Source organism: Astatotilapia calliptera, chromosome 10 (genome assembly GCF_900246225.1).
Source record: "Astatotilapia calliptera chromosome 10, fAstCal1.2, whole genome shotgun sequence".
Lineage (NCBI taxonomy): Eukaryota > Metazoa > Chordata > Actinopteri > Cichliformes > Cichlidae > Astatotilapia > Astatotilapia calliptera.
In genome coordinates this window covers 2393324-2404995 of record NC_039311.1, presented here as the reverse complement: position 1 = coordinate 2404995, position 11672 = coordinate 2393324, and the positions used below count along the sequence as shown (strand labels likewise).

The 11672-nt window shown below is 40.3% G+C and overlaps 1 protein-coding gene across 1 annotated transcript in view; it reads right to left on the bottom strand.

The window, feature by feature from the left end:
* The window catches only part of uvrag (UV radiation resistance associated gene), a 92889-nt gene extending 81217 nt beyond the window's left edge, over positions 1-11672 (bottom strand). Inside the window, exons 1-6 of the mRNA XM_026183038.1 lie at positions 11331-11672; positions 4843-4960; positions 4468-4502; positions 2681-2842; positions 826-900; positions 614-699 (exon numbers count right to left, since the gene is read on the bottom strand). Of these exons, the coding sequence (XP_026038823.1) occupies positions 614-699; positions 826-900; positions 2681-2842; positions 4468-4502; positions 4843-4960; positions 11331-11435 (581 nt within the window). The 5' untranslated portion in view covers positions 11436-11672. The remainder of the gene's footprint in view (positions 1-613; positions 700-825; positions 901-2680; positions 2843-4467; positions 4503-4842; positions 4961-11330) is intronic.

Here is an 11672-nt window from a genome sequence, read left to right as displayed (position 1 = left end):
TAATGAAAAGGTGATTAAAATCTGTAATTCAATAGTTTTATTTTGTCTGAGACCAACAGTGTTCACTCTGGGATGTATGAGTTACTACCAAGTTGCAGAGCTTCCCTCACAACGACTCTAAAATAAAACTGTTCCTCTGGCACCATCTGCTGGACAGCAAATACCCAAGTAAAACCCACAAAAGGCAAGTAAAACACAGGAAATGTATTGAAAATATTTATGATAAAAGCAAGAAAGACCTATTTAATAAAAGTAATAATAATAATAATAATAAGAAGAAGAAGATGGCCCCGCCCCTCCCTGAGCCTGGTTCTGCTGGAGGTTTCTTCCTGTTAAAAGAGGTTTTTCCTTCCCACTGTCACCAAAGTGCTGCTCATAGGGGTCATATGATTGTTGGGTTTTTCTCTGTATGTATTATTGTGGGGTCAACCTTACAATATAAAGCGCCTTGAGACGACTGCTGTTGTGATTCAGTGCTGTATAAATAAAACTGAATGGATCTATTTGTCAGCAGAAGATGCTCCCCATAAAACGTGATTCACTACATTTGATTTAAGGCCAGCTCCATAAAATGAATATGAGATGCGACAATGCTGCACAGCTTGAATCTTACCTGAGCAGAGAAAAAACGCTGTACGAGTTCCTGACTGAACTCTGGTCAACCTGAAGCAGGCTGTTTTTCTTACGCTCCGACTGATCCTGAAACAGCCACATGTCTGAGTTTCAGCGCAGAAGCCAAACAACGTCGAAACAATGCTAACAAGATTTGAACTTGGTATTCTATTGTCATGCAAAAAGCTTTAGAAAACAGGCGAAAGGACATACCTTCTGATCAAAGTCAGCTGCATAATAGCCATCATTCAATCCAAATATGATCTCATTTGGATTTCTGGATCGAATCTGTGGACAAAGCAGGGCAGAAAAGGCTGATTGTACGGGGACAGAGTCTCAGAACAAAGGACGGCTGCATCTGGATGTGCATGAGACTGTGCTGTTTACCAACCTCCAATGCAGTCTGGATTTGAATAAATTGGAATAACATTGAGTTCTTCATCAGCATTTGAACTGCATTTACTATTTTGATGAAGGCTTTGAATGGGCCAAACTTTTCACGCAAAGAGCCAAACAGACAGCTAGATTCTGAAGCTCTAAATCACATTTTCACATGCAGACATTTCATATTACTACTGAATCAATGCAGCATGTGGCGCATTACACTAATGAGCAGCCTGCTACATAATCACTGGTTGTTTCCCTACCACTGACATATATGTGGCATGCACGGGAAAAGAGAATTGTATTGAAGACGATGAGGAAGAGAATTGCAATTTTCTTTGATTACTGTCAAAATATAAAGCACTAAGCATTTGTTACACTGATGGAAGTTATTTACAATCATGTAATGTAACGTATATACGCTCGGTGCATTTTTAGATGATTTAACTCTGAGTGAAAGAACATTTGGTGTAACCGAATAAAAGAGTGAACTGACGCAACGACAGACAGTCACAATAATCATTTTACCTAATGTTAGCAACTAGATGACATTACAGTAAAATAGGCACCAATAAATTTATTCTATATGACTGAAAGTAATTTAGAAAGTTTAATGTTTGGGGACTTGTATTTCTAACCACAGTTTGTTTCTACTGCGATTATTCACATTTAATAATGTGCATGCAGTACTTAAACTTATTAGACCACATAGAGAAAAATATTGAACATATTTTAGAAAGTTTAAACTAAAAGCATGTTGTTATTTATTAAGCAAATAAACTGAATTCATTTACTGTTACACCCAATCACACTGGACTTCTTTGATGATTTTTTAAAAATGGAAATAAATCACTGTAACTCAGCATCTTAATAAAAAATAAATAAATGTTTCTTTTCTTAAACAGTAAATTTGAAAATTATTTTATAACAATAGTAACTATATTTTAGCATTAGAAATATCATTTTGATTAAAGAGTTTGCTCATAAATGCCAATTTAAATGACAGAAACATTAAAAAAAATTATTTTGTAAATACTAAAACTGTTCATTCAGGCCAGCTGTGCCATAAATCTTACACCAACAATCAGTTTGTTAAGCACTGCATATAAGACCCCTTTAAATTGACAGAAAGATTTCCATTTAGTGAACTACTTAGTTTTCATGTTCAAATATTTAGAAATTAAAACTCAAACGCAGATCCAGAGTTAAATGTTCAACTCCAAATATGGCTCACCCCACATTCACTCGCTCACAGCAGTGAGCATCACCTCAGCCTTGCTACCTTTGAACTAGATTCATCCACTTGTATAAATTCCAAGTAGATGAAAAATATTTCATACACAGAACTGTGCAGCCGAGTCCAAGTGATCATTTTACACATAAACTTGCTAAGAGCACAGCAACAGCCCTGCTCATAACTACTGATATGTCATGAAGTAACGTAAACCACATGGACAGAACGGAAATGCATGCATCGCGCTCTTAGAAGGATTTAATTACACATTCAGCTATTCAACATTTAACACATGTGTCAGATCATATCCAACAAATCCTTTGTAAAGATCAAAACTGTACTATTAGATTTTTGCAGTAACAATTCACTTTTTCAAAAGCCACACAGAAAGCCTCAGGAAAAATTATATATTGTGTTGCTACTTTGTTGCTCTTGGGTGTGTTTGCTGACCTGCTGCCCCGTGTATCTGAGGCCGTCCAAATTAACCTTCCATTCGATGAGGAGCTGGTACTGTTCCTTCTGCCCTCCCCAGATTCTCACCACAAAGCAAGACACTGAGGTGTCCAGAAGGTCTGGGAGCATGCCAAAGTCCAGGCTCCGCCAAGTTGGATTCTAACAAAGATCCATAAACACACACATTTCAAAAGGAACAGCAGTCACATCTTAAATCTTTTCTACTTTCTGACTTTTTGTTTTTAATGGGAGGATAGGTTCAAGAGTTTGAAATAAAAATCTGAGAGCAAAATTTATGTTACCTCTTAAATCCATACAGTGATCCTTAACCACTGCAGAGTAACTGAATCATTCTGTTCTGCATTAACCTTAAAGTCTGATCCCCATTTCTGTTTGTAGTCTGTCCCTGAACGTTCAGAACGACAGCATGACCGCTGGTTCAGCGGCACACAACTGGAGTCATTTCCGCTGTTGTACGGCACTACGTTGCCTGGCGGAAGGATCGGGGTTCAAGAGTGGTATGTTAGTCACATGTCCGTCCGCCAGGCAACGTAGTGCCGTACGAAGTAGCGTGAAAAACAAACTTCAAAGTAGCGCTACGCATTCAGCGGGAGGCGTGGATGACGAGCGGCGATAAACTTGCGAAAAGCAAGTTATGCCCAACTCCACCGGTGGATTCTGACAGCGTGGAAAAGTGCGAAAACATCCACGATCACCAACGGATTTTGAAGGGCTGGACTGCTGCATGATGGAGAGGAGGACACTGCCACGGCCCTTCAGAGGATGTTCGACTCTGACACTGACAATGAGGATTTCTTTGGTTTTGAAAGTGACAACGAAGGAGAGAAGCGGAGAGTGGATGACGAAGCCATCCTGAGCCTGTTCGTTTCCGACATTGGAGGAGAGGACTTTGGTGGTTTTAGAGCGCAGGAAGAAGAGAAAGATGGTGAATGACTGACTTTTCTAATTTAACTATGTACCATTTCCCTTCATCATACAGAAAAATCTCTTTTTCCCTGGGTAACTTTCATGGACAGGCAGGAGAGGAAGGCCAAAAGCAGAAGTACAATCCACAGGTGAAGATAAGAACTAGCATTAGAAGCAGAGGGGAATGAAAACAGGAAGAGCAACAGGAAACAGTTCCTTATATGAGCGATGACAGGAAGGAGATGGAATAGCCGAGAACGCCAGCACAGATGTTAAATAAAACAGGAGGAAGTTGTGCTGGGAGACGACAGGAGTCATGACTCCTGAAGTGCATTACACTGTCTGTCTGCTGAAGGTACTGACGAGTACGCCTGGAAAGCAGCTTAGGTCAGCTCATGGCTCGGCAGCAAGCCCAAACAGTAATTGTAATTGGTTACGTCTGTAGTTTTGTGCATAGCTGTGTCTGCATCACAAATAAAAGTGGAAATTAAAAAAAAACAAAAAAAACAAAACCACACACAACGACAAGGTAATACGACACAGCACGGTCATTTGCACAGCTTAATGATGCATGCAGGCCAAAAGAAAAAGCTGTTTAAGAGAAACACGGATCAAATTTTATTCATGCCGACACACGCCTGATATTTTATTCAGCAAATCATGTTAAACAAGAGCTGGCTACATGTGTGACTGGCAAGAAGGGATCAGATAAATGCCAAGCTTAGCATTCATAAAATACAGCACTGCTTCGCTGCTCGTAATGAGTACATTCTCCAACAGCAGGCTACAGGAAATGACAACATACTGGACCTATCCCAGGACGCGGAGAGGAAGCGTCTGAGGGTTAGTTTACTCACCAGTGAGTCTCGTATGACTTCACTCTTGTAAAAATCTAAGAAACATGAAAGAATGTTGATTAATGCACAATAAACAGGAGGAACTAAACCCTGAACATGTTTTGCTGAAGCTCAGCTGGACACCAGTTACACAAATCTATCACATACAAATTTTGCACTGACTGCATGTTCCAAAATCAGAGGAACGGTACAGTGTTAGTGCCACTTTCAAATGCATTTGCCTGAGATACTAAACTACAACTTGCTGCAAGTACAAAATAAATATAAATATGCGCACTGCCCATTTAACTTTATTTAAAAGCCTCTTGATAAAAAAAAAAAAAATTGTACAGGATAAACATGATCAGTAGTGTGTGAGAGGACGTTAACACCGACCTCTAGAAATGCGGTCTCCTATACAAAGGTGGAGGGTGAAGTACGTGTCCAGCAGTGGAGAGCCATTCCTGTTGACAATGTTTCTGGCTGCGATGCTCCGAAGATGACGCAACCGTCTCTGTTTGCCAGGAGGAAATAGAGAGGGAGAGAGACAATGAGAAATAGTGACGATTATTGATAACAGAGTTCTGTAACCAGCTTAATTTGGCTCATGTGATTGGTCAAATCTATCCCACATATAAAACAGCTTAAAATAGCCGTCCTTTCTCATGCACAGAGGCAGCATAAGTAATGGAGGCGTTACTCATCTTCATTGTAACATTATGTCAGTCATCAGTTACTTTTTAAATCAATCCAGCAACACTTTAAGACTGGATTGTTTGAAGTTTTTGAAGTCAAGGACTTTGTTAGTGAACAGTCTTTTCAATCTACTAAAAATCTCATGTCTTGATCTAAAAGATTCCTGGGAAATCTTTTAGATCAAGCGCTTTTCGAGACCCTCAAAGCACTTTACAATTCCACTATTCATCCACACACTGGTGGAGGCAGCTACAGTTGTAGCCACAGCTGTCCGGGGGCAGAATGACAGAAGCGAGGCTGCCATATCGCGCCATCGGCCCCTCTGGACGGCACATCCTACAGTCTAACCTTTCCCTTGAATGGCCGGCCCACCTCCTTCCTGCAGCCATAGCGAGGACAAATCTAAGTCATGGGATTTCCCAAAAGATTAACGACTTCAAAAACAAACAAATGATTGTTCTCCAGGGGACTTTTAACCCTCTCCTTATTAATTTTATAATGTACATTTCTCAACAGGAAACATGGACCACATGGAAAACAAAAATAAAACAGCAAAATTATTCAAAACAGTTCAAACATCAGAGTCCTCTCAGACTACGCTCGAACAGAAGAGCACTGCAAAGTTGACCGCATGTTATAAAACGACCATACAAGTCTGATGGTGACACGTGGCTTGTAATCTGGGTGACTAGGTGGTCACAAGCCTTCTGTTATTCATGAGCATGCAGACATTATTTTGGAGCAGGACACCGGCCCTCGAGACCTGGAGTCGCCAACCCCTGTTTTACAGAGTGGACTGACCAAACTAAAGCAGATACGACAGGTAGCCCTGATAAGAAAACACACTTGAATGCCAGTTTATTAAGTACAGACAGTTAAAACTGATGCCAACTTTATGCAAGAGGCTTCCAACAAATCCCCACTCTCATACATTTAAAAATAAACGTAAGCTTTTTTCATATATGAACTGCAGCACTGAAAACTAAACCCAGACACGTATAGGTGAGAATGCAAATGTTCGAATAAGTGGGACAGGACAAATGGTCCTAAAAGCTCTTCTGATTGCCCAAGAAGTTTATGTAATGTGACATTTATGCATGAGAGGGTAGGGCAAATAAGTGTCAAGTTATTTCACAGCAAGCAAATTGGTATCATGTGTACTGCATAAACCAAACTCAGTATTTCCAGTCATCTGAAGTGGATTATCTCCTCTTATTAACTACACGCAAGGGACCTTTTGGTCACACACATAAAAAAGTGTGACCGAAAAGTTCCTAGAATCTACGTGCCATATAAATCTAAAATGACTTAACTAAATGCAATTTTCCCTTCAAAGTTTTCATGTCATGCACTACTGGACCAGTTTCTGGACTGCTGCTAATTTAAACTCCCAAGTACCAGTTTTGCCCATGTGTACCGAGTGGGATGCAAATGCATGTAAGGTGGATTCATGGACCTCAAACTCCCCTGAATTTATGTCATGGATCATAGCTGCTGATGAGAGCTGAATCTCAGGTTATGGCCCAGAGATAAAGCGACAGTTTTCACTTAGTCCACAGTAGTCAACCCCGAAAACAGTGCATCAGGTCAAAGTGCATGCTTGTTGTTTGCTTTTCACAATTATAGTACACACACACACACACACACACACACACACACTTACTTTGTGGAGTACTCAAAGTATTCAAAACTGCTCAGTTAAAACATGTATTATCTAGCCTGAGATTAGCACTGATTATAACCTGTAAAGTGAGTCAGTGTTTACTCAGTAAACAAGTAAACCAGTAAGGTCACAGAGTTTCAAACTCCCTTCTAAACTGGAAAGATTGGTGCACATTTAAGAATTTAAATGATGTCCCATTACAATTTCGCATTAGCGTACCAATAAAGTAAGCTTCACTCATGCCACCAATAGGTCGACTGTCCCACCAGGAAATAGAAGATTCTGGTGCTATGGAACTGTCAAAGATGACGACACTGATTCCGCTTCTAGGGGCGTCTGATCGTAGTGTGGTTTATCCTGTCTATGAGAGGCTACTGAGACAGAAGAAAGACCCTACACTGACATGACAATGTGTGGCCGGGCTGCTTTGACTGCACTGTATGGGAGGTCTTTGAGAGTGCTGACATTAATGATCACACTACACATGTGACTGATTATATTCATTTCTGTGTGGACTCTGTGGTCCCAACCAAAAGGATTAAATGATGCGAATGACAACCCTTGGGTGTCAAACAAGTTCAAAGACCTTATAAGACAAAAATGCTTTCAGGAGCTACAATGATACAGCCGGAAGGGACCTTTAGTACAGTTAAAAGACAGAAGGCACTTTGTCATCAAGAAAGCCCAGAGATGCATTACTCTAACAACCAATGCCCCACATAAGGATAGGGGATAGGCTTCGCTTGACCTGCATGGTCGAATCTGAAGATTTTTAGATCATCTCAGTCTTGTGATACTAAATATTTAAATTTGGAAAGTATCCATAATTGTTCCTGTTCCTAAATCTCCTAGACCTTCAGGTCCCAAAGACTTTAGACCTGACCTTGCATCACTGGTCTTGTACATGGGATCATAAACTTGGCATCAAAGAGACCGCTGCAATTTGCCTACCAACCCTGTATGAGGGTGATTTATTGAACTATTTTACGTATTGCACACACTACTTGTATTTGTGGCCATTTCCCCGCCTTTTAACTACGAGTTGGGTTAAAAAATTGATCTTTAATTGATGAAAATTGGTCTTTAAGTCTGACGTCATTAGCCGTTTCCAAGTCCAGATCTTATAAATGGGCTAAACTTCAGTCAGGAGAACAACTGAGATAATCCATCCACAATACCAGGTTAGTCATTACTATACTGCTGCATGGGCTGGAGTTACATCGTAAGGGTTTAAAAACTGAGCTTTAAAAGTAACAGTGGTAATAAAAACCGAGAGAGGCCAACAGTGATCACTGACTGTTTTAGGGGCTTGTTCAGATTAAATAGAACAAGATACAAAGCATTAAAACATGTTTAAAACACAACAGACTTATTAAACACAGAGTAGTTTGGACCCAGAAGCAGGATTCATCACATCATCACTTAAAAACCGGATTGTGATAAATAGCATGGAGGTATTCTATTGATATAGAGACGCCAAATCTCCGTATTATTTAAATAAAATACTCTGGGAATACTACAAACAAGAGGGTTAATCTCATGCACCGTCATCCTTCAGGAAGGTTAGCTGAGCAAACATACATGAAATCAGTGCAACCAAGAAAACCATGCAACACTGGACACACTTAGCTTGACAGAGCATATCACAACATGTTTAAAAAAAGTAATAATCCCAATATATCGTATTGTGAGTCAAGTATTGTGATGATATTGTATTGTGGGGTGTCTGGTGATTCCCACCTCTACTTTTAACAGTTTTACTGAGTATTTTAACAGATAAAAGGGAAACAGAATTTTCACTTCTGTCTTGTTTAGCTTTCGAGATCAAGGATTTCCCTGGTAGTTAAACCAGAGTAGGAACTTTACTTTCAGACAAACTGACAACTTCCACAGGCTCCCCTCAGGACTGTGTTTTCTCTCTTGTGTTGTTTATTTGGTACACCAATTCCTGCACAAACACTACTACCACTTCAGTGAATCTCCTACATGATGGAAAGGAACAGCAGGGACCAGATCCGGACAATTTCATTAAATGCTGTGAGGTCAGGCCTTGTTCTCAACGCAGCAAAGATTTCAGGGGGCAACAATCATCCCAGCACACTATCACCAAACAGCTGATCCAGTCTGTGACTGAATATCAGTACCTAGGGGTTATTCTTGACCACATGTAAAGAACTTTTCAAGGAAACTTGTATCTTTCAAAGCGGGCTCTAAAATGCTCCACATGTTCTACTGTGCTTTTACTGAAAGTGTTCTGACTTTCTTAATCTTTTGTTGGTTTGGAAATCCCTCTGAGGAACACTAAAAATCTGTAAGAAAGACAGTAACAGCATGAAGTGAATTGCATTACAGAGTTAGGAACGCATTTATAGTTATGGTGTTAGATGTTAGGCAAATACTGTTGTGGGTGACGAGAGGCATCCATTTGCCTCTTCTTTTAAAGTGAAACCATCTGGGTGGCGCTATTACCCCCTGTGCTTACAAAACACAGGCCAAACTGTAATTTATTCCTCACGGCACTTAATAGAGCATTTGTAGCAACAGATGTAGAGGGTACCAATAACAAGGTTGTTGGATCAATCCGCAGTTCATATTTTGAAATATACTGAACCCCAAGTTGTTCCCAATGCATCCATCAGGGTGTGTGTGAATGTTAAGAGTGCATAAAGCGTTTAGGTATAGATAAAAACAGGGTTTGGATGCATTTGATTGGGTGAATGAGGCTTGTAGCAGAAAGTGCTTTGAGTGCTCAAAGTGAGTGGAAAGGCACTATACAAGTACCAGTCCATTTACCAGTTCAATTTTTAAACATGGGAAACACATACGTTTCCTAGCTAGTTTGGACAAATCATCCTGTAAGGTCCAATGAAAGGGTCTTGATGTATTGTATGCTTTTATGCTGATGTGTTTGTTCTTTGTTGGTGTATGGAAATGCCACGTGGTTTCTGCAATCCAATTTTCTCATCATGACAAAGGTATTTATCCATCTAGGTCTCATGTGGTTAAAATGAATGTGCATATAGCCTGCATTAAGAGGTCATCATCAGGTTTTTTAATGAGATCACAGATAAACAAGAGGACCCATGTTAATTAAACAAATACAAAGGAAAAGTGTTTTAAATGAAATCTCTGATACTTTTTAGCAATTTATGGCCCAAACACAAAGCCAGTTGGTTTCCACTGTAATGCAGTAACTGCACACGATTAAGAGATAGAAAAACCCAACTATTTGCATGGCCAGAGTTCACAGATAAGCGTAAACAACAAATTGGTATACTGATTCTTTAAAGAGCAAGTAATGTGTGTATTTAGCTGCAGTTTAAGTAAAAGATTTTACTTACACACCACCCTCAAAAAACTGCATATCAGAGACTTGTGGTTTCCCAAAGTAAAAACAAAAACACCCAGTATACAGGATAAGATTGGAATATGTCGATAGTACTAAAATGAGGACATAGTTTGAATCATTCCAAATTGCATTATCAAAGTGTCCATCTAATCGATCCAGCACCTATCTGGGGGAGAAAAGAGTTACACTTAGTGGTGTAAATACATTATACTGTCTGTCATTTCACTGAGAAAAGAAAATCTAATGGTGCATCAGTGACACCCACGTTATGAATCCCAAGAATTTGCAAATGTCAATACACATTTGCGAGGTTTAACTACCATTAAGTAATAGTAGTAGTAGAAGATTTAAGTTTGAGGATTCATTTTATGCTGTAGGTTAACTCCATATTTTGGTTCCTAATGTTCAGTTTAGTGGTCTGAAGCAGGATAACAGTTGAAACAAGTCCAAGAGGTTCCTGCAGCACACAGACCTCTGGCTCACTGAAGCGAGGAAGTGTCATTTATCTCAACCCTAATAAAGATATTTGAAAACAACATGTTTTCTACTACAAATAATACCCAGCCAGTAAACACTGACGGAGATCTGTCGGTAGGAGACTTAGTTCCGGTTTAAGGTACGTAATCACAACGAGAGAAGCCTACATGTCAAATGAATGAAAGCACGGAATTTAAAAGTCTTCCACTTAATCCCCGGGGTTGAACGGACCAATAACGCATTCAGTCTTGAAATGCTTCAAATCACATTAAAGCAGCCGTACGAGAGCGTTTAGTGTCAAAATAATGACACGCTGTATGCTGATTTTACTTAGCTGTCACCTGCGTGCTGACATGACGCCAAGTTAAGTTACCATTAGCAGAAGCAGCTTTGTACATAAATATGTAGAAAAATAATGCGATATGGCAGTACCATGAAAAGGCTAGGCTCCAAAAGCCAAACTGCGACCTAACTGGTTTCGGCGTGTCTGGCGAGTCAGACACACTTCCATTTATTTCCAACGGGCTAGCTAACTGCAAGCTAGCAACTGCTAGCTAGCTAGCCTGCCAGGCCTGCTGTGGACCTCCGGGCAGCAGTTACAAACTAGTACATAACACAATATGGGAGCCCGGTCCAAGTTTTCCCGAGTTCACCTGAATGAGTGTGATGACAACGAAAGCTCATGGGATTTGCATTTACCTGCTGGGATGTGAGCTCCACATGTAGGGCTCGAGAGGCTGAAGCTCCAGAGTTGGTGACAGAGGCGGCGGGGATAGCAAGAACCCGACCGGTGATGGAGTTCATCCTCCTGTCGGCATCTAGCAGCAGCCCCTCATTCAATAAAGCATCCCATCTCAGACATTCACGACACTTGGCTAAAAGTTGACGAAGTTCCGGAAAACTAACAAAGACATGCAGACACGAGTGTTTCTGTGAGGAAAGCGCTACAACAGCTGTCAGCTAACCAACAGGACGTAAACAAACTCTCGGCTATTTCGCTACGTTCGGAAATCCGTCTACGGAGAGGAGGCGCGGAACTTC